General features: G+C 54.1%; 9 protein-coding genes across 9 annotated transcripts; 6 read left to right on the top strand and 3 right to left on the bottom strand.

Annotated features, from left to right (window-relative positions):
* Positions 1-1,841: 1,841 nt before the first annotated feature.
* On the top strand, positions 1,842-2,147 carry AB675_4233 (uncharacterized protein; the record flags this gene model as incomplete). Its single annotated transcript, XM_018144358.1, has 1 exon — positions 1,842-2,147. One exon carries the CDS (start codon positions 1,842-1,844, stop codon positions 2,145-2,147), a length of 306 nt encoding a protein of 101 aa, XP_017998562.1.
* A 225-nt stretch (positions 2,148-2,372) lies between these two features.
* Positions 2,373-4,253, bottom strand: AB675_4232 (uncharacterized protein; the record flags this gene model as incomplete). Its single annotated transcript, XM_018144357.1, has 1 exon — positions 2,373-4,253. The coding sequence occupies one exon, from the start codon at positions 4,251-4,253 to the stop codon at positions 2,373-2,375; it is 1,881 nt and encodes a 626-aa protein (XP_017998535.1).
* Positions 4,254-5,154: 901 nt separating this feature from the next.
* AB675_4231 (putative very-long-chain (3R)-3-hydroxyacyl-CoA dehydratase) lies at positions 5,155-5,883 on the top strand (the record flags this gene model as incomplete). Its single annotated transcript, XM_018144356.1, has 1 exon — positions 5,155-5,883. The coding sequence occupies one exon, from the start codon at positions 5,155-5,157 to the stop codon at positions 5,881-5,883; it is 729 nt and encodes a 242-aa protein (XP_017998622.1).
* A 457-nt stretch (positions 5,884-6,340) lies between these two features.
* AB675_4230 (Ribosome assembly protein 1) lies at positions 6,341-9,607 on the top strand (the record flags this gene model as incomplete). The annotated part of the gene is made up of 1 exon (XM_018144355.1): positions 6,341-9,607. One exon carries the CDS (start codon positions 6,341-6,343, stop codon positions 9,605-9,607), a length of 3,267 nt encoding a protein of 1,088 aa, XP_017998594.1.
* Positions 9,608-10,465: 858 nt separating this feature from the next.
* Positions 10,466-11,077, bottom strand: AB675_4229 (Exosome complex component CSL4; the record flags this gene model as incomplete). Its single annotated transcript, XM_018144353.1, has 1 exon — positions 10,466-11,077. The coding sequence occupies one exon, from the start codon at positions 11,075-11,077 to the stop codon at positions 10,466-10,468; it is 612 nt and encodes a 203-aa protein (XP_017998638.1).
* Positions 11,078-11,987: 910 nt separating this feature from the next.
* On the top strand, positions 11,988-13,088 carry AB675_4228 (uncharacterized protein; the record flags this gene model as incomplete). The annotated part of the gene is made up of 1 exon (XM_018144352.1): positions 11,988-13,088. One exon carries the CDS (start codon positions 11,988-11,990, stop codon positions 13,086-13,088), a length of 1,101 nt encoding a protein of 366 aa, XP_017998444.1.
* A 2,677-nt stretch (positions 13,089-15,765) lies between these two features.
* On the top strand, positions 15,766-18,102 carry AB675_4227 (Condensin complex subunit 3; the record flags this gene model as incomplete). The annotated part of the gene is made up of 1 exon (XM_018144351.1): positions 15,766-18,102. The coding sequence occupies one exon, from the start codon at positions 15,766-15,768 to the stop codon at positions 18,100-18,102; it is 2,337 nt and encodes a 778-aa protein (XP_017998443.1).
* Positions 18,103-18,329: 227 nt separating this feature from the next.
* AB675_4226 (Pre-mRNA-splicing factor sap61) lies at positions 18,330-19,889 on the bottom strand (the record flags this gene model as incomplete). The annotated part of the gene is made up of 1 exon (XM_018144350.1): positions 18,330-19,889. The coding sequence occupies one exon, from the start codon at positions 19,887-19,889 to the stop codon at positions 18,330-18,332; it is 1,560 nt and encodes a 519-aa protein (XP_017998585.1).
* Positions 19,890-21,835: 1,946 nt separating this feature from the next.
* On the top strand, positions 21,836-23,286 carry AB675_4225 (uncharacterized protein; the record flags this gene model as incomplete). Its single annotated transcript, XM_018144349.1, has 5 exons — positions 21,836-22,160; positions 22,206-22,411; positions 22,456-22,553; positions 22,603-22,873; positions 22,924-23,286. The coding sequence occupies 5 exons, from the start codon at positions 21,836-21,838 to the stop codon at positions 23,284-23,286; spliced, it is 1,263 nt and encodes a 420-aa protein (XP_017998612.1).
* Between the last annotated feature and the right edge of the window lie 246 nt (positions 23,287-23,532).

Here is a 23,532-nt window from a genome sequence, read left to right as displayed (position 1 = left end):
TCTGAATGATGGGTGGTGTCCTCCATCTATCGAACCCAATGACCCCAATCGTGTTGGCGCTGCGAGCCATTATGGTTTGCCAGAACCCTTTGGTAGAGGTATTATCATGACCCGGAACTCCATCGTCCTCCTTCAGCAATCAAGTAGTCGAAGCTCGAGCCAAATTTGACAGTCCTGCTCAGCGAAATGTCTGGACGTCGAGCCGTTCTTTGATATCTGCCAGGCATCGGACATGCCAAGCCCAATCGCGCCCTGTCGCGCTAACGGGCCCGGGGGGCCCCTGATTTCTACGCGGCACGCGTCTCGTTGCCTCATTCTGATAGACATGATTCAGGTTCTTTCCTCAGCATTCTCAATCCGAAGGCCATGAGAAAGATTCTCTGCCTCTACCCCTATGGCCAGCACGGGGTCACGCAAAAGGCCAATCGAGGCTGAGGGGTTTCGCCCATCGAAGCTGCCGCGAACAAAGCCTCCAACTCAGGCAACGAAGACACTGGCAGATCTACCAAACGAGATCCTCCAACAGATTTTCACGTTATCGCAGGAACCTGCGCTGATCCACACATGCCGCGCAACATACAGGGCGTTGCCCAACTTTCCAGGCGTATACTAAAGCTTTAGTATTTGTAGCATACGGCTCCAGATCGACCGACATTGTTGAACAACACCGGCGATGGCTAGGTTGGCTAAAGTTCGACGACTGGTTGGAGGACAAACGCTTTGCGATACAGCGACTCCTTAGAAGAAGCTTTGAGGACTTCCTGGATGACGAACGTTTTGAGCTACAGCAACGTGTTGGAAGCAGCTGGTGGCTCTCAGTCGCACATCTGCATAAGATGCATGCAATTAGCTGGGCGAATGTGGTGGACTCGCATGTCCTTGCCAGCCAACATATCGAGATGACTGAGCAAGGCTTCAACGTTTTAGCGGACCATGTTGCTGGCGCCTTTAACGGAGGTCCTACCTTGCATGCCTCAACGAATGGCAGAGTGTATCCTGGTGGCGACACTTATTACGGCCATGCAGGATGCTTGGTCCAAATTGCAATCCACGACAGCTGTGTTGTGCTTCAGAGTTACAAGCGTACCGATGTCTTTCCAACACTTTCGGTTCGCTACATTCCGGATTGCCTTGTCCGCCAAAATGGTGAGCCCAACGCAACAATGCTCTTGCACGTATTTTTGGGAAGCGCGTGTCTTCCGTCAAAAGGGACCATCAGCACCGAGCCCGACAGGATAGTAAAGGATGGAATCATATCTACGTTGAAGCAATTGCCCACATGCGACGGGAGTCTGCTGGCTGACCAACTCGGACCCCTGATCACGGCTAGTGCAGATGCATTCAACGGATGTCCCTCGACTATTGCAGACACTACATGGTCTTCGTGTCAACTCGCTGGCTTACTGATTCTGAATGGAATTTGCGGCCTTCCCGTTCCCGTCGATCTCGGGATGCTTCAGGCATGTATTCGCCACCGCTTTCATAGGACTCTTTACTTGCTGCTTCGGAAACACCTTCTTGGGCACTCCAGGAGGAGAGAAGGAGGAACAGTCCTCCGCAGGCCCGTGTTCGAAGACTTCGCGTTACCGCTACTGAAACTTGACTCCTACTATCGGGGAACGGTCACTGACGAGGAACTCAAAAACCTCTTGGACGCCATTTCCTCGGAGCCAGAACATGATGCGACGGCCCTTGAGATTGTTCGAGATGCAAGGCAATGCATCGCTCACATAAAGCAAAACATCGATCCCTGCTATCCCTGTCGACTCCACGTAGATTGGCAAAGTCTAGCGCTCGCTTCACTGGTCGGATCAGCAGATGGCTGCAATTGTCACACGTCTATGTGCGAGCTATATAGCGATGGCGCTGCCCGCTGGTATGCAATCGACGAGAAGAGCTTAGAAGACTTCCACGAAGACCATGTGGATGTGGAGTTCAGTGAGAAGGACGCTGGTGACGAGGAAGCCAGTGATGAGAATGACGGTAGTAAGGATGACAGCGGCGTGGAAGACAGCGCTGACGAAGGCGGCGATGCGGACCTCAGTGATGTGGAAGATAGTGGTGTGGGTGAGAGCCATAGCGAGGTGGAAGATGTCTCAGTAGACAACGGCGACGTCGAGCACGAAGGACGATATTTAGGCGTTTGATCCCCAGCATAATGACCAATGATGTAGAGGCTACAAACAGTCATGCGAGGATTGTCACGTCTACGAACAACCTACACATCGATCACTACGAATGATGTGTATAACGTGAACCCCATCACCCTGCGACACAGCTTCCGTCGCAAGATTGCCATGTCTTCATCAGCTGGGTTAGACCTATCGGCATGTCAATGTAGCTATGTGTCTGAGATTGGTCACCGCCTTGATCTAGTCGTCGTCTTCCTCCTCATCTCCAGCTTCTGCCGTTGCAGTAGCCGTATTGTTCCCTCTTGCGTTTTCGACAGCCGCCGCCGAAGCTGTTGCCGCCTCTGTCGCAGTAGCCTCGACAACACCGGCCGCAGCAGCAAGATCAGTCAATGTAGCCGTCGCGGGAGCATCCGCAGTAGTAGTCGCGATCTGCTCGGCTGCCGCCAATGCAGTGCCATTTCCTGCTGCAACAGTCTCAGTGCTGTTCAGGGCAGCTTCAGCTGTGACATTGCCTGCAGAGGCTTCTGTTGTGACGTTTGCGGCCGTGGCTGTCAGGTTGGCTGCAGTAACTTCGATAGCAGCGGCAGTAGCTGTCTCCGATTCAGCTGCAGCGGTTTCGCTCGCAGTAGCTCGAGTGGCAGTCGCGGCCTCGGCCTCGTTCTGCGCCTGTTCACCGGCGGCAGTATCTCCTCCGGCCAGACCAGCAAGACCTCCAGCCGCACCCTGACCACCGCCAGCGCCACCAGCAGCTCCGAGAATTTGGTCGAGACCGCCTGCTCCACCTGCCCCACCACCCAAACCACCAAGGATCTGGTCGGGACCGCCCGCTCCACCAGCCGCACCGCCTGCACCGCCAAGAAGCCCTCCAAGTCCTCCAGCAGCGCCTCCAGCGCCTCCTTGGCCGCCGGCGGCGCCTCCGAGAAGTCCTCCGAGTCCGCCAGCGCCGCCCTGTCGTCCAGCTCGACTTGCTCCAGCAGCCCCTCCTTGTCGTCCAGCTGGACCTCCACCAGCAGCACCACCGAGAAGCTGATCAAGCCCTCCTGCGGCCGCTCCCTGACCCCCCGCTGTACCTCCGAGAAGCCCTCCAAGACCTCCAGCAGCGCCTCCCTGTCGAACTCCAGCGGCGCCGCCGAGCAGTCCGCCAAGCTGGCCAGCAGCAGCTCCTTGTCCTTGTCCGCCGCCAAGTCCACCCAAGATTCGGTCAAGTTGGCGCTTCGCGGGAGCTGCAGTAGCTTCAGTAACTTGGGCTTCAGCAGCCACAGCCTCAACGGTTTGTGCTGCGGTTGCTTGGGCTTCGACAGCCACGGCCACCGTGGTTTGTGTTGCAGTGGCTTCCGCTTGTTGCTGCTGTGCTTGCTGATATGCCTGTTGAGCTTGCTTTGCCTGTTTCGCGACCGCATCAGCCTGCTGTTGAGCGGCCTGAGCAGCCTCTTGCATTGCTTGAGCCATTTGCTGCGCGGCTTGCTGCTGTTGCGCTTGTGCCTGGGCCAATTGTTGCTGCTGAGCCGCAACATTTGCCTGTTGACCTTGTTGGATCTGAGCCTGCTGTAGCAGACGTAGCTGAGCCTGTTGCTGTGCGACTCTGACATCAGACGCGGCCTGTTGTTGAGTAAGACGAACTTGTCGGGCGGCTTGCTGCTGGCAGGAAATGACATCATCCTGAGCTTGCTGTTGTGCCCTAATGACACTCTCCTGCGCCTGCTGGAAGGTCTGGACCACGATGGGATCACTGTTGATCTGAGCGGCGAGTTGCTGTTGTGTTGCGCCCTGAGCTTGGGCTGTAGCTGCTGCTGCTGCGGCTGTTTGCTGGACCTGTACCGCTGCAGTCGCTGCTTGCGCGGTGGCGATGGCAGTAGCAACCTCGAGGGTAGCGCTTGCTTCCTGAGCAGCCACTGTCTCGACCACAGTAGCAGCTTGCGTCTGCTCGGCGGCAGCAGTCGCTGTCTCGGCACTTGCCTGCTCAGGCTGAGCCGCGGCCGCCGTCGCAGCCGCTGCTGAGGCTTGTGGAGCCTCTGCTACTTCATTGCGGGCAGCCAGTCTCCACCCATAGCCAGCATTTCCAGGCGCAGCGAGAGCTGCGCCGGTCAGGGCCAAGGCCGTGATGAGGTTCGAGTATCTCATTATATGGTAGGAAATGCTAAAGTCAGTTCACCAGGAACGACAGAAGAAGCGAAGGGCGGAAATCGAAGTAAAGAAAGACACAGGCAAGGCGATTGGTAGTAGCGAGTGTCAAGCACGCTGTCAACGTCGAGCATATTATAGCTGCACATCCTTTCTGCTCGGCTCAGGGAGAGAAAGCCTCCTGCGTAGGAGACTCCTTCCCCGAGCACGTCTTGTTTGACCAGAGATGCCATCAAACACTGATTTGCATTCGAACAAGTGCGGCTTCGCCATATGCGCTCATGGTGAAGAGCTCATGGGGTGTACGTGAACGTCTGAATCTGATACTTACAAAGGACTTGGCATGTCTCGCTTTTCGCGGAGTCGCTTATCTGTCGCCTAGATCGTTGCAGGATGGCTAGAAGTACCCCGGACTCTCCTGAGCCGAATGCTTCAAGCTGAGGACATCGTAAGTGGGCATATTTCTGACTCCGGCGTTACATCCTCTTGGTCGGCGCAGGCGCTATTCTGCGGTTGCAGCTTCCGCGAGGTGGTCTTGAGCACGAGGTTCTTCACGTCCAGAGTCCTTCTTCCTTAGCAGCCAATTCTAATTAAGTCACCGAGCTGGATAGAAGTCTGCAACAGTCACGACGAGGTTGTATCGTGAAAGCGATGACCGTCTTCGTCCTGTGCTCGCCGAGAGCAACGAGAGGTAAACGAAGGAAGACAAGCCAAATGGTCTAGAATCCGCGCGCGCCGTGGCTACGGCGAGCGGAGGGCTCCTGCTTCGCAACTCCACTCTGTTGAGGCACGCACTTTTCTCGATGCGTTCGTGGTGAGACACTGTACACGATTCAGCTGTCGCACCATCGGGCTTCTGCCATTCAAGCAGACCTGACCTCGTGAGATTCGAGCAGCAACAATGCCTCCGAAGTCTGCGGCGAAGTCGCCTGCTGCGGCGTACTCACAATCCACATCACCTCTTACCCAACGATACCTCTTACTCTACAATGGCGTGGCTTTCGCGCTCTGGACAACGGTCACACTCCGAGCACTGTCACTCATTCCCGTCCTTGTCTCGCATGACAAACTACACGGCCTTTACCCAGCACTATTTCCTCTGCTAAAATGGACACAAACAATTGCTCTCCTCGAAGTCGTGCATGCAGTGCTTGGCCTGGTGCGAGCGAGTGTGTTCACTACAGTCATGCAAGTTGCTTCGCGCATTCTCGTGGTCTGGGGCATCATGGACCTTTTCCCGTCTGTCATAATCACCAAGGACATATGGGGTAGGGACGCTGCCGGGGCGAAAGGCACTCCGTACGCCATGGCTGGCTGCGTCCTTGCGTGGGGCATCACGGAGATCATTCGATATGGCTTCTTTGTGTGGAAGGAAGGCGTTAGCGCGAGGATTCCAAGCTGGCTGACTTGGCTGAGGTACAACACATTCTTCGTCTTGTATCCGATCGGCATTAGCAGTGAATGCTGGCTGATCTACAACGCGATCGAGCCAGCAAGGAAGAGTTACCCAGGACTTGAGTGGGTGTTTATAGGTGTGCTTGTTGTCTATGTACCCGGCAGCTACATCTTGTACACGCATATGATGAAGCAGCGGAGGAAAGTGCTGAAGGGCAAGCAGAAACAGAAGTAGTCGACTTAAAGGATTGTTGCAGCTCAAAGCTTTGATGGCTTCACGGAATGGCCGTCCAATGACAAAGATTCAGCGATGATTGTATATCGTTGCTAAGTGCTTGATGATCATGAAGAGGTCTCCCCGGTGAAGTTCACAGGTCGTGTCAAGTGCCATCTAGAATTAACAGATCCCAGCCGCTTTCAGGCATTGGTAGAAAAATAAGGCAGAAAAAGAGGCAACCCCCGGACGAATGACGTGGGGTGACTCCAAAAGAATATATTTTGCTTTGGTGAAGTAGTCACGAATTATATAGTCGTTCGAGGTTGCACTCACGAATGTCACTGGGCTCGACACTGCCCGGCCCAGCCTCTGCAAGTCCGCTTTTAAGTTGCGCTTGCCACTGCGCGCTCGACCGCTGCTACTGCAGCACAAGTACTTTAAACACTTTCTGGACTTGCCGCTCGTAGGCCAAAAGATGCCTTCAATACCCCCTTCAAGATTGATCGCGCTGCAGTCCAACCCGTCGCATATACGCAACATATGTATATTGGCGCACGTAGATCATGGCAAGACATCTCTCTCGGACTCACTCATTGCCACTAATGGCATCATCTCGCCAAAGATGGCGGGCAGAGTTCGCTACTTGGACTCGAGGCCGGACGAACAGACCCGAGGCATCACGATGGAGTCTTCGGCCATCTCACTATACTTCAGCATGCTCAGAAGGCAGTCTCCAGATGCAGAGCCGAATGCGGAAGAATACCTGATCAATCTCATCGACTCTCCTGGTCATATCGACTTCTCGAGCGAGGTCAGCACAGCAAGCCGATTGTGCGATGCAGCAGTAGTCTTGGTGGATGCCGTGGAGGGTGTCTGCAGTCAGACGGTGACTGTCTTGCGGCAGGTCTGGCTCGAAAAGCTGAAGCCATTGCTAGTGATCAACAAGATTGACCGGCTGGTCACAGAACTGAAGATGAGCCCCGGAGAAGCCTACAGCCATCTTGAACGCATTCTAGAAGGAGTCAATGCTGTCATTGGCGGCTTCTTCCAAGGCGAGCGAATGGAGGAGGACTTGCAATGGCGGAACAGGGCAGACCAAAGAAAGACGCGAGCCGAGCAAGCATTGGAAGGAGGGCTTGATATCGAGACAGAGGCTAGCTTCGAGGAGCGAGATGATGAAGATCTCTACTTCGCACCAGAGAAGAACAACGTCATCTTCGCGAGCGCTATAGATGGTTGGGCTTTTACTGTGCGGCAATTTGCAAGTATCTATGAGAAGAAGCTGTCCATCAAAAGAACGATCCTTGAAAAAGTCTTATGGGGAGAGTTTTTCCTAGATCCTAAGACGAAGAAAGTTCTTGGGACGAAGCACTTGAAGGGGCGAAACCTCAAGCCGATCTTTGTTCAACTCGTCCTGGAGCCCATCTGGAAATTGTACGAGGCAACTGTTGGAATCGACAGCAAAGGTGATCCGAGCTTGCTGGAGAAGATTACAAAGAGCCTGGCAATCACGCTACCACCTCACATCGCTCGATCGCGAGATTCGAAGGCAGTGTTGCAAGCAGTCTTCGCAGCGTGGCTTCCTTTATCGACAGCACTTTTGGTCTCTGTCATCGAATATCTACCAAGTCCACCGACTGCTCAAGCGTCCCGGCTGCCAGACATGATCGAGAGCCTTGTGGGCAATGAGAAGATTGATTCGTCAATCAAGCGATCAATGATACAGTTCAATACCGACATTGGGGCTCCGGTCGTCGCATATGTGAGCAAAATGGTAGCCATACCTGAGAGCGAACTCCCGAGTAAACGAAGGAAGCTCGGGTCGACACTTACTCCAGACGAAGCCAGAGAGCTTGCCCGGAAGAAACGTGCGGAGATCGCAAAGGCTCAAGCTGAAGCAGACGGCGTTCAAGGCATCACCAATGGCATGAGTAGTGCAGCTATCGGATCTGAAACGCCTGAGGACAACGAACCCGAGAAGCCGGAGGACCCGGAGCACTTGATTGGTTTTGCCAGGCTTTACTCAGGAAGCCTTTCAGTCGGACATGAGATCTGGGTGCTGCCTCCGAAGTTCAGTCCTGCCTTTCCGCATGCCAGTCCGGCACCGAAGAAGGTACCTATAACAGCGCTGTATCTCCTGATGGGAAGAAGTCTTGAGCCACTCGAGACAGTGCCAGCTGGCGTAGTGTTTGGCATCGAAGGTCTCGAAGGCACAATTCTCAAGACAGGCACGCTCTGCTCGCAGGTGGAAGGAGGCATCAACCTGTCAGGCCTATCGAACATCCCCCAACCCATCGTTCGTGTGGCACTCGAGCCGGTCAATCCACTTGATCTGAACAAGATGATCAGAGGCCTGAAGCTGCTTGAACAATCGGATCCGTCGGCAGTGTATGAGCAGATGCCTAGCGGTGAGCATGTCATCTTGACAGCAGGCGAATTGCATCTCGAACGCTGTCTGAAAGATCTTCGTGAGCGTTTTGCAAAATGTGAAATACAGCCTGGCGAGCCAATCGTCCCATACCGTGAGACAATCGTTCGAGCACCAGAAGAAGAGTATATGGAACCTGTCAAGAAAGACCTACCTCGGGGCACCACGATCGTCACGCCTTCCGGCGATAACAGCCTCCAGATTCGACTTCGCGTCCGTCCGCTCCCAACTAAGGTCACAGACTTCTTGATCAAGCATGGCGCGTCCATCCGTCGCTTCTATGCAGAACAGCAGGCTGAAGAGCAAGCAAAGTCCAAGGACGATGAAGTCGACACGGACGGCACAGATGCAGAACCGGAAGAAAAGTCAGATCAGCAGACAGCCGACCTTGGCGATGCGGTTGAACACGACTCACAGACCACAATCCTTCCACTCCATGAATTCCGCTCTCAGCTACAAGCCGTCATCCTCGAAGCCGCCGCGGACGACCCGGATCCTGTGTGGAAGGACTCCAATCTCGTTTCCCATGTCTGCGCCTTCGGCCCTCGCCGTGTCGGCCCAAATTTATTCATCGACGCCACTGGGAAGCCAACCTGCAAGCGCTTCCTCGTCGACACCGACTCACAAGACCGCGCAGCCGGCGCCGGTCTCGACCTCAGCGAGACTACCCTGTACGCATTTCAACTCGCCACCGGCCAAGGCCCACTATGTCGTGAGCCAATGCAGGGCGTCGCAGTGTTCCTCGAATCGATCACCTACAGCAAAGACACCACCACCGAGCACTCTACAGATGACAGCTCGGCCCGCCTTACCGGTCGCCTCATCTCCACTGTCCGCGAGTCTATACGCAACGCCTTTCTCGCATGGTCACCGCGCATTTTACTGGCGATGTACAGCCTTACAATCCAAGCCACACCCGAAGTCCTCGGCCGAGTCTACTCCGTCCTAACGCGCCGGCGGGGCGCCATCTTGTCAGAAGAGCTCCTTGAGGGAACGCCATACTTCACCATCAACGCCTCGCTCCCAGTAGCCGAGTCATTCGGCTTCTCCGACGAAATCCGGAAGCGGACGTCGGGACTCGCGCAGCCGCAGCTGCGCTTCACAGGCTTCGGCTTGCCGGAGGGAGTGGACGTTGATCCGGGGTGGGTGCCGAAGTCTGAGGAAGAGCTCGAGGATTTGGGCGTGCATGGCGAGAGGGAGAATGTGGCGAAGCGGTATGTGGATGGGGTGCGAAGACGGAAGGGGTTGTTGGTTCGGGGCAGTAGGGGTGTGGGAAGGGATGCGGAGAAGCAGAAGAATATTAAGACCAACTGATCGTATTCAAGGCGGCTCGATGTGGGAACGGGAACAAAAATCATACAGAATAGAAGCGGAAGATTCTGAAGAAATGTATCCTCCAGCTATAATCTTCCCAACATACCACTTCATAATCAAGTAGTTGAGCCTGGAAAAATAGAGGAAAAAGAAGCCAACACACCAAAACGCTCCAGTGAAGGAGGGGCATGTGACTGTGTCTTTGGTTGTTTGATTCTTCCTCCCGTGACAAGATGGCTGGACATTGATGGTGTAAGTCGGCAGACCATAGATACTGGAGAGGTGTGGATTTGTGTGATTTGGGCCTTTGGGCGAGAACAAGAAAAAGAGCGAGAGAGTGTGTGCTTGGAGGCAGAAGGTGAGGGAGCGAGGGGTTGAGGGAACGTAGGTAGTCCGGAAATTGACAACTTGACTGATCTGTGCTCACTTTGAGCATGTCCTTACTTGAAATGCTCTCGCCGACCTTGCTGGACCGACTTGGGGTTGCCGGATGGGCGGACGTGCCTAGCTGAAGATTCGGCGCGAGACATGCGGCCCTGATTGCTGCATGCTTTTCAACGCATGTTCTGAGACTGTCCAAGCAGCGAGCAGATGATCATGGCCCTTGCAGTCCGCTTATCGAGGGGGGGTAAGAGCCTTGACGCCGCTGTGAATCATGCCCAAGGTTGGGTAATTGTGTAGACCTCGAATCATCGCGTTGATGGTCAACTGGTCCGTCGATCTGAGGGCATCGCTTCAGACGAGGAGAACGGCCCACATGCAGTGATTCATTCCCCGAATTTGTCCGAGAAAAGGAGGCTTCCAGTCGTGTGTAAGGCTGTGGCGATTATGACGAACCACCATTACACCGGCTGGATCTCACGAAGGCTTAGCCACCTTTCTCGGCTCTCCCTTGCCCGTAATAACGTCCCTCATCTCCCTCCAGCTCGCCGGTACCATCGCGTTCCCTACTTCGCTACTCCGTGCCACGACCACGCCAAACTCATCTCCAGCCGTCGAGATATAGTAGTTTCTCTCGTCACCCAAACTGATCACCACCGCTCGAATGATGTCGCCCACACGATAGGACTCGTTCATGTTGATCTTGTCCTTCTCGAAGGCGCGAACGTCTTCGCGACGGAGGATGGCTTGGTACTGGACAGAGTCGTCGGTTGTGGTTGGGTAAGGCATGAGAGTCGATGCGGATGTAGTTGGTGGAACGGGCAGGATCGAGGCAATCAGCTGGCGGGCTTGGACGCGGATGACGCGGGCTATGACAGTGGAGGAGACGTTTGGGAGGGGTGAGTGAGTCGTTTGAGGGACGATGGAGATGGTGGGTTTGGTGTTCTTGGAAGCTGCGGGCTGAGTGACAGTTGTGCCGATGAGCGAGGCGATGATGTTTGTCTCGTAGACGTGTGTACCGGAGCCCGAAATATGGGTTGATATCGGAGCGAGGACTTGGCCGGGACATGCGATCGTGGACGTAGCCATCGTTGGTGACGGAAAATCAAGCACGAATTGCGAGAACTATGGAATTTTGATTAGCAGGCACGAAGGGACAGCCCGTGCGGCCTCGGCGGCATTTGTGGGCACAATACTGCCACGGAGCTGAGGCACATTGACAGCTTCACGTGCTAGAAGTTTGCACGGACGCCCCTTTGTAGCAAGCACTGGGTATGTGGTGTCTCTTCTAACAGCTGCGTCGATGGTGGACGAGAAGAGATGCACATTTCGAGTCATTCATGGAAACCCTTGGCGTTGAATGACTCTGTCTGAGATGGCAGCCAGCTCGAATTCAGCGCAATGCAACTGGTTCTGCGGTGCACAGCTTGAAGGGTGCAATTTCGTGGTCCGGAATGTATTGCATGATGATCAAGGTCATGGGCCAGCAACCTAGTGCCAATGGTCACATAACTCGAACTAGGTGGTGCCCTCACCACATTGCTGCTCTATAGCATCGTGAGGAGTCTCACTGGACCACATCCATAAATGCTCGTCTTCTCAGCAGGTCCTCCTCAGGAGAACTTCCGCCGTGGCAGATATGATACCAAAAGCTCAGCTTATTTCTAGGCGGTGTCCCGTATGGAGGGGTTTTTAAGATGGGATGTGCAAAAGTACAAGGGCCACCATGCCAGGTTGTCGTCACCGAAGAGCCTAGACCTGAATCAGATTGATTCGGTCTTGCGAGGTGGCAGCTACGAGGAAGCCATACGAATGGATGAGCCATTCCGCAGGATCGTAATGTCAGCCGAATTCTTTCCCTAGTCTTCGTCCTTCTCCGGCGGTAATGTGCCACTGACACACCACAGATATAACTCTGTAGCTCCTACATAACCAATTGAAGGCTTTCTAACAGCACAAACTTTCAGAGATATAACGACGAAGAAGTGATGAAGCAGAGATGTTCTGGCCGCTCAACAGACTGCCCCGGTTCGACGGCCGCCCAGCACCCACAGACCTACGCTTCCATGGCCAAACAATCCTTATCACTGCCGCGTCTGGCGGCGTCGGATTGGCAGCTGCCAAGAGCCTCGCTGAACGCGGGTTGAGCGCCCTCATCGTGACAGCGCGTACAGAACAAAAAGCCGCCGACACCAAGCACGCAATCGAAGCACATATCGAGACCGCACTCCCGAACCTCCATCCTGCACGCCGGCCCACCATCATCGCATTGGTCCTAGAGATGAATGACGCCGAGTCAATGCTGAATTTTGTCACCAACCTCATGACCCACGTCTGCTACCTCGATCATGCCATTCTAAACGCTGCTGTTCTGGCAAACACTCACTCACTCAATCCATCCACTGGCTACGAAGAAAGCGTTCATGTCAACGCTGTAGCGCCGATCTTCCTCTCGGTGCAGTTGTTACCGCTCCTCTTGGGTAGTCGGCTCACCGGAGAGACCAATCCAGCATTGCGCCCGCATCTTACTATCATCTCTTCAGGCAGTTGCTGGAGAGTGGACATGAACGGCGAGCTTCGCAACTTGTACAGCACAACGACACCTCTAGCTTGGTTGTCGGAGCCATCCAATTTCGCGACCAAGTTTACCGAACAGTACTCGCGCAGCAAACTCATGATGGAACATGCCATGCGTCGATTGGCTTTCCTCGGGGATGTTGAGAAGGATCAGGGAGACGGCGGGGCGCCAGATCCCATGATCCTAGTTGGTTCCGCAACTCCAGGCCCGACGGCTTCGGATCTTTTGAGGCGATCCGAAAGAGACAGTCTGTTCTACGTTTTCCTGTTGAGATTTGTCGGCTGGATCAGGCGACGGCCCGAAATTGGAGCGAACTGTTACATCAGTAGTCTTGGACTGGGGCTGGAAGGGAGGGGAGAGCAGCTGGAAGTCGACGAGATCGCGACAGGTGAGAGGGTAAAGAATGTCAAGAGTGGCGAGAGCATAAAGCTTGGAGACGTGGTGTGGGAAGAACTGCTCTCTGTTCTGAAGCAGATGGACAAAGCAGGCGATGGTTTGGTTGCGCAGTACCTAGGGGAGTGAGCATGTGCTTCTCATGCTGAGGCTGAGGCTTTGGCGATCGCGACGCCTCTGGAAGTATTATGCTGAGACCAAACCGTTTGGCCACGATATGTGGTCATGAAATCTGGGGATTTGCAGAGGATACGGACCTTTTTCCGAGTCCCATTCTAAGCTCGGCGATTGTCACAACCTTTGTCACGACAGACATGATTGGGCATCCTTTCCAGTTCTTTCTCATGTGCACTTGTCTTCAAGTGGTGAACGGTTGGAATGGTCCGTGCTCTGACTTCGATAACTCACACGATCGAGATCAGGAGGCAGGGCGTCATGGCTAGCCAGGACTGACTAGCAAGATCAGCTAGTGCTTGTAGTCAACGTACGATGGCGGAGTTCGCAGTTTCCCCAAGATTTTGCCTCACCAGGTGATTCGAAGCCACCTGGCCAGTGCTGCGATACTTCTTGACGACTGGGTAAGTATTGAATCGTGGTTGTAGGTGACAGCTGTCAAATGTTAGCTCGGACTGCTATAGCTGCAGTCATCCTCGGGTCGAAGATAGGGAATAGAACTGCAGTTTGTCCATCGTGCAGGCGAAGTGGCTTTCTCGAGCCAGTGGCCGAGGAAGTTCATGCAAACTAGTCTTTTGTGGCCAATAAGCCCATTGCAGAATTCTGCAGTCCCAAAATTGACCGCTTTGTTGGCAACACTTCACAGGATAGACCAGCCGCATCCAGTAGAAGTGGCGGACTGCAATCGCTTCTGCGCGTCAATTATCGTCCCATTGTCTGGTGCCACTGAGGCTTCGCTTTTGGCTGTGCGACTGCCGGCAGGTCCGCCTGCGTTTACAATTGGGCTGCAGTTGATGGAACTTGCAAGCGCATTGATTGTTCGTTGTTGTCTGGTCCGGCCGGTGAAGCATGCGGACAAAGTCATTATAACCACACCGATCGTTGTGGAATATCTGTTGGCCAAGACGCTGAGAAATCGCGAGTGCGGGGTGTGTCAAATTCGCCTTTGGTGGATGTCTCCGACTGGAGATTGGTGACAGGTCTGCCCGTGAGTCGTGGTATGATAAGTCCATGAACTGCCTCGATTGCGGCCCAACGATGCTGACTTGTTGAAGCGTAGTTGGAGGGTGTGCGCCTGTGGTGCTGTGTTCTGGTGCTGTTACAGTATCAGCATCCACGTTGCAGTCCACCAGTGGATTATGTTCGCCGTGTATTCTCCTCATGTATCTTTGCACTCATCAACCACTTCCTCCGTCTGGTCAGAAGATGAGTCGTCCATGGCATCTACCGCCGGAGTCCCTCCTTTGACTCGGGGCAACTCAACGATCTCGTCGTCCGACAGCGCCCCAGAAACGGACGAAGCCAGTGGCATAATGGGACAGGGATTTCTGCTCCGCGATATCGATGGAGTTTTGACACGTCCGGATCGATATCACCCGGACGCTACGTTGTTATGTCCATTCCAGATCCTCGATTGCGAGATCGCTTTCCACGATGTCGTCTCTTTCAAAGAGCACGTCTTCTCACACTTTCGGGGCTCGAAACTTCCGACATCGGCATCATGCTTTTTATGCGACGAGAAGTTCGTCCAAACAGACTCTGACGATAGCGCAAAGGCATGGAATGAGATGTTGTCACACATGACTTATGAGCATTACCGACAGGGAGAACAGCTTGCGGTCGTGCGTCCAGACTTTGCTCTGATGAGATGGATGTATGCTCGTCGACTGATAAGCGAGCACCAGCTTAAAAGAGCTCAACTGAGGCCGAATCCGATGTTCATTCCAGGTGGTGGGATCGTGAATGCGCCACAGGCTCCTACACCACCATCGAGATCTCCGTCGAGACTGACTCAGGCTGCCCTTCTCGCCCAGCTGCGGCATCCGATCGGGTCGAGAAACGATTCGTATACAATGAGTGCTGGACCGCGGCTGATCGCCGGCAGAGAGATGCAACCAGGCAGATGATCAGATCTTGAAAGGTCGCAAGCCTGCTTTCAAGGTTGACAATGTTCGTGTAGGGTTGGGTGGAAGTCTGAATTATTGCATGGCGTTCAGGGCGAGAGCAACGGCGTCGTCGATCGGGTCATAAGGAACATGGCGAGGTGACTGCTTTTCTCATGGCCTTCTCTCTGCCTCGCTTTCGGACGGCTGTGAAGTGAAGGGCAGGGGCGGGCTCCCAACAGGTTGTACTTACAACTTCTTATTGATAGGATTTATCCGTACTTTCAAGTCCGGACTTCAAGATCGTTCAACAGTGCTCCGATGGACAAGCTTGAGGCGAACATTGAGTTCTGACACCAGAAGTCGCATCTCACAGCATAAGCTGGTAGTGTATGCTCAGGCCAGGGTCCACATGCCCATCTCTATTACGAGAGTGCTGTTCGTTGCGACAGCGTAGTGACGGCCCCCGCCTTGAATTGTTCGAGGATCATCTTGGTGTGAAGTTGATGAGCAGTCGATAAAAGAGAAGCGATCATCTGATGTACGTTGGTTGCGCCTGGCCGACGCCCCTGGATGGTATGGAAGGCACACTTCCGACCAAGAACAGTTTAGCCTGGATGCGCGTCTGAGTCACGTAGTGTGCCGTATGTTTACGCCCATTTCAGGTACATCAACAAACCGCCGGCGCAGTCGCATGACGTCCACCCACGCAACGACGACAGCGAACTGCGATTACAACGCCAGCCATCATGTCAATCGGACAGATCTTTGACGACGTGCAACGATCCAGCGTCGGTCACAAATCCCTCATCAAGCGACTCAAGCGCCTCGAAGGCATCCCCGAATTCGATGAGGATATCAAACAATGCATATTCCGCCTGCTGGAAGTCGCCAAAGCAGAGGCGGCAGGCAACAGACTTGTCAAGTTCTTGACACTGTACATGCAAGACGCAGACGCGTCAAGTCCCACCACGTCCGCCATCTTGCTTGCATTGCTACCGTACCTCAGTGCCAAGGACAAAACCGCGCGATATCGCGCAACCCAAATCGTGTCGCAGATCCTGGGTGTGCTCAGCGCCATCGACGATGAGCTCTATGGCGCCATCCGAAATGAGCTCATACGCAGACTCCACGACAAGGTGCCTGCGATTCGACTGGAAGCGGTCACAGCGCTTGGTCGCTTGGTAGAAAGTGAAATGGACGATAATCCGGATGAGAAGGACTCAGATTCGGATTCCGATTATGAGGCAGGCCTTCTAGAAAAGCTGCTGGACGTGCTACAGAACGACTCGAATGCTGATGTGCGAAGAGCGCTGTTATTAAATCTGCCGATCACGCCAACAACCTTGCCTTACCTGCTCGAGCGCGCTCGCGACCGAGATGCGCCGACAAGAAGAGCATTGTATTCGCGCCTGCTGCCAAAGTTGGGCGACTTCAGACATCTGTCCCTCTCAATGCGCGAAAAACTACTGCGATGGGGTCTGCGAGACCGTGATGAGAAGGTCAGACAAGCCACAGCGCGCCTATTCAGCGAACGATGGATAGAGGACTGTGCCAATACTAAAGATCACGCCAATGAGACACAACTTGATGGCGAACAACAATCAGAGCAGCCAGAGAAGCCCATAGCCGAAGCCAGCATACCAGCGCTGCTTGAACTGCTAGAACGAATCGACATCATGAATTCCGGAGCAGAACATGGCGTTGGGCTTGACGCAATGAGGGAATTCTGGGCCAGTAGACCCGACTATGTCGACGCCGTTAATTTCGAAGACGACTTCTGGGATAACTTGACTGCGGAATCGGCCTTTATGGCGCGTACCTTCATCGAATGCTGCCAGCAAGACCCAGCAACCCAAGCAAAACTCGAAGACAAAATGCCAGAGGTCACGAGGATAGGCTTCTACCTGCAAAAGAATCTGAACAACCTCCTCGACACAATCCGTGCCATCAACGACGGCACCCGACCCGACGATGACCAAGTCGACCAAGAATTCATCGTCGAACAACTACTCCACATCGCCCACCACCTCGACTACACCGACGAGATCGGCCGCCGAAAGATGTTCTCCCTCCTCCGTGACGCCATCTCCGTCGCCGAACTGCCCGAAGAATCCACCCGCCTCGCAGTCGAAGCCCTCCGCTTGGTCTGCAACGCTGACGCAGCCGGCGAGCGCGAGTTCACCGCCGTCATCCTCGAAGCTATCGCCGAAGTCCACGACACCATCACTCCCTCCGAGCCCGAAGTGCCCGACAACGAAGAGGACTCCTTCGTCAGCGCCCGCTCAGAAGTCTCCTCCGAGCCCGCCTCGGACACGACACCTACAAGGACCAATCCTAACGCCGCAAACGTGCCCAAACAACGCAAAGCCTCCTCCGGCAAACCCAAGCCCACGACGGAAGAAGAGGAAGCCAAAGCTCTAAAGGAGATAGTCATCAACCTGAAATGCCTCCACATCGCGCAGTCCATGCTGCAAAACGTCACGGGCAACCTCCAGTCCAACATCCACCTAGAATCCCTCCTTAACAACCTCGTCATCCCCGCTGTCCGCAGCTACGAGATCCCCGTGCGCGAGCGCGGCGTGCTGTGTTTGGGTCTGTGCTGCATGCTCGAACCCAAATTGGCAGAAGAGAACGCGCCATTATTTGTGCACTGTCTCGCAAGAGGCAACGAGGGTTTGCAGGTTATGTGTGTGAAGATATTATGTGATGTATTGCTGAGTCGTGGTCGCAGTAGTGCGAGCGAAGATGCAGCGCTGGATCTGGCACCATTCGTAAAAGGCTTACGCAGCGAGTATGGCGAGGTGCAGAGCACGGCGGCGGGAAGTTTGGGGAAGTTAATGCTGTGTGGGTTCTACAGTGGGAATGAGGCGGTGTTTGATGAGGCTTGTGAGGTTGCGATCGGGGAAAATGCAAAGGGCGCAGAGTTACTGAGTAAGGTGAGGGCTGCGGTGCAGGTCGAAGCCGCGCAAGAGGCCGCTGTGGTGGCAGGTGCGGATGGTGATGCTGGCGCTGCTGTTGCTGCTCCTGAGAAGCGGCAGAAGTCGAGCAGCAAGCGGGTGTCTGCCGAGTCAAGGGTCGAGTGATGATGATGACGAAGAAGAAGAAGACGAGCGATTGTATGTCTTCGAAGTTGTACTTGTGCAAGTGTTCTCTGTTGTTGTGTTGCCTTCTAGCGCAAATGTAGCATCTTCTGGGTATCGGACCTTCCATCCGGTCATCTCTTGATTACAAACATCTTGCTTCCGTCCATTCAGTTTTTGAGCGCCAGCCATGCATCCTTTACCGCGCAAATGCCTCTCACAAGAACACCCTACAGGATGCCCTGCTTCTGCAGATCCAGATAGATCCGCTCAGGCATGACATTGCCCTCCCCGTCCTCCATCTGCACGACCTCACCTTCACGACTCTCCTTCTCCCTACGCTCCCGCTTCAGCTTCTCCCACAACGCCACTGCATCCGCGATCATTGTGATTTCCCGGAACAGATTCACCCCGCCACTTCCGCTCGTGTTCGTGATCCCCAGACATTTCAGTCTATAGGTATGCCGTGTCTCCGAGAAATGCTTGTCAAACGCCCGCCTGCCCATATACACGAAATTCCCGCATATCTCGCATGTGAACTCGACGCCTAAGCCGTGCAGCTTGTACAGCCAGTAAGGTATAGGTTTGCCGTCCCATGCGAGAGGCAACTTAAGCGGGTTGTAGATGCGCTCGCCATCGGAGTCGTTGCCATCGCCGGCGTCGGAGCCTCTGTCGCCATTGGCGCCGTTGAGATCGCGATTGTAGGATTCGTAGATGGCGGCGTCATCTTCAGCGAAGAGAGCGTCAAGCTCGACCTGTCGTTCTCGCTCCGTCATGCCTTGCTTGCGCTCAACGTTGACACGGGTATTGCTGCGCTCGGTAGAGAGGAGGTCAGCGAGTGCGCGGATGCGGTGCTCGTGGGAAGCGATGATGCGTTGTTTGAGGTTGGTGGTGGAGGGGAGGACGGGATCGACGCCGTTTGATGTGGTGGATTGTTTGGCTTCGGCGTTTCGAATGTGCTTTTTGCCGGTCAAGTGGGCTTTGTAGACATTCGGATTTGCAAAGTCTTTCTCGCAGGCTGTGCACCAGATTCCAGTGCCGGTACCTTCGGTTTGTGGCCCATTAGCGGCCGTGGATTGTGCTGATTCTTCCTTGGGCCAGCCGGGAACTTCATGCTTGTCCCACGCCGTTTCGAACTCGCGCGACAGTCGGAGGAAGAGGGCCTGAAGGTCATCGAGGGGTCGTGTTCGGCGCACGAAAGTCTCGAGGTAAGCATCGAGGTCAGTCACGTATTTCAGGTAGGTGTCGGTGACTTTGTTCTGTCTCTTGATCGGCAACCGCGGCGGTTCGAAAGCGTCGAAATTGTCGAGGTACTGCAGGTATGTAAGACGCTTGACGCCTGGAAGATTAAGATAGTCTTCGTGGAGAGTGGTCAAGTCGAGAAAACGGCCATTTCCCTCTTCGCCAGTGAACATGTTGTCGATCTCGGACACAATCGGTTCGCCTTCGTCGGGCCGCCGCCGCTTGTACGCTCGCTCCAGATTCTCGACTGGCTCGTTCGGGTATTGTCTGTGGTGTTCTCTGACCTGTTCAAACTCTTTGTAGAACTCATCGAATGGGTCGCCTGTTGAAAGAATCTGTACCTCCTTGGCTCTCAGTCCCTCCGCATCACGATAGATGTCAAGTAGCCGCTTCGACTGTTCCTGTATGCGAACAAGGAAGCCATCGATTTGGTGGTCCCGGTTTAACCTATCTTTGATGTTCCTGGGATCTTCTGCTACTCGTTCGGTCACGGCTTGCTCAAGACGCTCGAGATCCTCGTGGAGGACACGTTGGTCTTCGAGCAGCATTCTAGAGGATCAATGCGACGATGATAAAGTGACTTGACGTGGCCAAACTTGGCTCTGGCAGAAGCAGTGGGTTGCGCATCTCGAATTGCGGCCAGACAACTTTCTGGTCAAGTTCTCCGCATCGATTTGATTAGTCCCAAAGCAGACTAGTGCCTCTGGTGTCTATGTCAAGCCGGATGACAAATTCAAATGCTACAACGCTTCCCGCACTCGATCATAAGTCGCAGGAAGTCGGAGAAGGCAAATACAATAACCGGCCAGGTCTGCTGTCATCGTTCGGATGCCGCTCTTGTACATTTGCGCAGGACTGCTGACTAGTAGCGTCTCATTGGTTGGCTTGAGTCGTCGCGCCTCGTCCCTTCCCAGCGAATTTCCCCGTCTGTCCCTTGAAGACACTGACACTTACCACTTCCCACGTGGAATTTACGGAAGCCACATCCTCAGACCAGGTCTCGGTGGAACCACCACCAAGACTATGCCAGTGCTTGACCTTGATCGTATCTACAAAACCACTATACAAGCGAGCATTCCCAGACAGGCCACAAGTTTCATGCTTACGGTCGGCACTAATGTACAATCCGAAGACCCATGGACCACGGCACTTGATCTGAGTACAACTGCAACTAAATCTGCCGCCATAGCTTGCGAGCTAATCGTAAGCCTGATAAACAAAGCTTACAGACATCTCATTGCGTCGTTGTGGCGGCAGTAGCTTCGAATATGCGTTCACATGATGGCAACGCAGCCAGCACCTGCCGAACTATGATGGGCCCGGGCGCTCAGATCTCGTCGAAATCTCGGCATGCACCGCAGTCGAGTACTGACCCTCTTCACCAAAGAAGAGCAATACTCACCTAACCGGCCTTCCCGAAGTCACAGGTTTCGATGTTCCTGCATTCTCGTTATCTGTCAAGAGCAAGACGATCCACCGTCGTCGTGAGGCTTGCGCAGCGCAACTGCGACCGACATGGATGTGTCCGGTAGACCTCGTATCATTGATGAATTGACTTTGGCGTGGATGGAACAGCGGCAACATCCTTAAACTCAAAAGAGCCTAGTTGCCTAATCTCCCGGCGTTGCTTCGCTTCCCCGAGTCCTCGCCAGCGACCAGGTTTTCGCCTCGAACAAAGGCGATTCGCTAGGAACATGCAGTCCAGAACAAAAGGCTACCCCACCGCCTGATCATTCCATGCGGCCAAGAGCTGTATCATTACACAAGCCAAATGGCGAATGTTGCGACGGTGTGGCCATTTCCCTCCTTTTGCAAAACGTGGCAATAACCCTGCCCCTACATCTGCTGTGCTCCCGCGTGTGAATATGTGGACTGCCGTCATGTCTCAAGAAGATCTGGACATATCTCGCTTACACGACTTTTCATGGACAAGGAAACAGCACGTGTCCCCTGAGACTCATCCTGACAGACAATCCAACCCAAAGCATTATTACGTTGCGTCAGCACCTGCAGAGGTGTCGATGGGACAGAGTCCACATCAATCGTGCAATGCCAACACCTAATCGGAAACGGGAGTATCGCTAACCCATCTTCAATCGGTGTGGAGAATCTGCCAGGTACGACCAGCCAATGCAACTAGTACTTGCTCCGGCGGCTAGTCGCAGCGCAGGAATCGGCTTCGTATACGATTGGTACAACAACGTGTCAAAAACGCAACTAAAACACACGTGCTAACCACAGCGTGCCCCTGACAGCATGACCCGCATGAAACGCCCAGTCCGTGGTGGACAGAAGAAGACTCTTCGTGCTAGCAGGGTAAAGGTGACTCTTTGATCTGCAACTTCCCTGTCCCACTCGTCGGGGCGGAAAGTATTTCTGGGCTGGCCCTGGCTGAAGTGTCCCTCGTGGCATTGACTCTACCTCAAAACCCAATACGATCTCAGGCAATGAGGCTTCTCAACCATCTGTCCGAGCGTTGACCCTTCAACGAACCATGAGCGACTTCTCAGCGCTCCCGGAGGTCAGCAGGCCGGATGCTCTCGATCCTTTGCCAGCAGTCCTACAGAGAGGACTCGTAGCGGTCGCATTCTTCGGCATCCTCTCATTAGTATCATCAACAGGATTGTTCATCTTCCTATCATATAAGCTATGTCGGTGGTACTACAAAGGGCAACTCGCCAATGGCGCCAATCAATTCCTGCTTCTCATCTACAATCTCCTGCTTGCCGACATCCAACAGGCAATGGCGTTCAGTCTGGCCGCTGTATCAGTAGCGAAAGGAAAGATCGAAGTCGGGACGACAACATGTTGGGCGAACGGTATGCTGGTCGTAAGCTGGCATGAAGCAAGCTGACAATCTCCAGGCTGGTTCGTTTCGACAGGTGATCTGGCTTCCGGTGTCTTCATCCTCTCTATCGCATTACACACGTGGTTCGCTGTCGTCAAAGGCCGAAGTATCAGCAACAAGATCTTCTACGCCTGGATTACAGGCGCATGGATTTTTGTATATCTACTTGGCATCATCACGGTCGTGCTTCACGACGATATATTTGTACGAGCAGGGGCATGGGTAAGTCACCGCACTTGTCGTGTTCACCGTCGCTGACGAGACAGTGCTGGGTCAACCGAAGGTATGAGTCTACACGTCTATGGCTTCATTACTTCTGGATCTTCGTCTGCATGTTCGGCACAATTGTTGTGTATGCCTTGATGTATGCTTGTCCCTTTTCCATTTGCGTGTACTTGTATTGACCGAGAAAGCTACTTCTGGATCTACCGAAGGGCAGCCAACTTTGACACCATCACAACACGATCAACAACTTCAGATCCGGCTACTCTCAAACGAGCATCGAAATACATGATCATCTTTCCCGTCGTCTATGTCTGCTGTACACTTCCCCTCGCTGCGGGTCGTATGGCTGCTATGACCGGAATGGTCATTCCATACTGGTGGTTCTGCGTCGCTGGCGCAGCAATCACCTCGAACGGCTGGCTGGACGTCATGCTCTACGTAATGACACGCCGAGTGCTGGTAAGTCTATAACGTTCCCGTGTGTCTCCAACACTGACGCCCTACTCCAGATCTTCTCTCGCGCTCCTCCACCAAAGAACGACTTCGGCTTCGATACTCTGGGTTGGAAGCACGGCGGTGAAGGCATGTTCTGGGGCACGACCACCACCATCGAAGGACCCCTGACCCATGCCCGCACACGACGGGTCGATTTCCTCGGCCGTGGCCGCACGACTCCATCGTCGAGACGGCACTCAGATGAAGACCACTTCGCTGGCAATACCGAGGGTGTGATCTCTACGAAGACCACGGTCGATATATCAACACATCCCATGCCCGGACAGTATGCCAGCTCGGACTTCAGCGTGATCGAGATGGGCGAGATGGAGGACAAGAGTGAGCGGGCGAGAAGTCCGATGAGTACTACGCGATGATACCCCAGGAGACCTTGTAAGGACGTACATGTACAATAGGCACATCGTCACCAGTCGGTCTGTACAGAATACAATGACTATGAAACATTTACCACAGAAGCCATGATCCAGCTCTGACACTGAGCGGTCGGCATCAACAAGAAGCGAGTCCCTGGGGAGTACATTTCTGCCTCCTGCTTCTGGGAGCATTCGATTCTACGCTCCGATGCTTGTCAAGTACGTCCCGGCCAGACAGTCTAAGGCACA

This window comes from Cyphellophora attinorum (genome assembly GCF_001299255.1).
Source record: "Cyphellophora attinorum strain CBS 131958 chromosome Unknown Contig18, whole genome shotgun sequence".
In the NCBI taxonomy this organism is placed as follows: domain Eukaryota; kingdom Fungi; phylum Ascomycota; class Eurotiomycetes; order Chaetothyriales; family Cyphellophoraceae; genus Cyphellophora; species Cyphellophora attinorum.
Note: the sequence above shows the minus strand (reverse complement) of the source record. Positions and strands in the feature narration are given on the sequence as shown.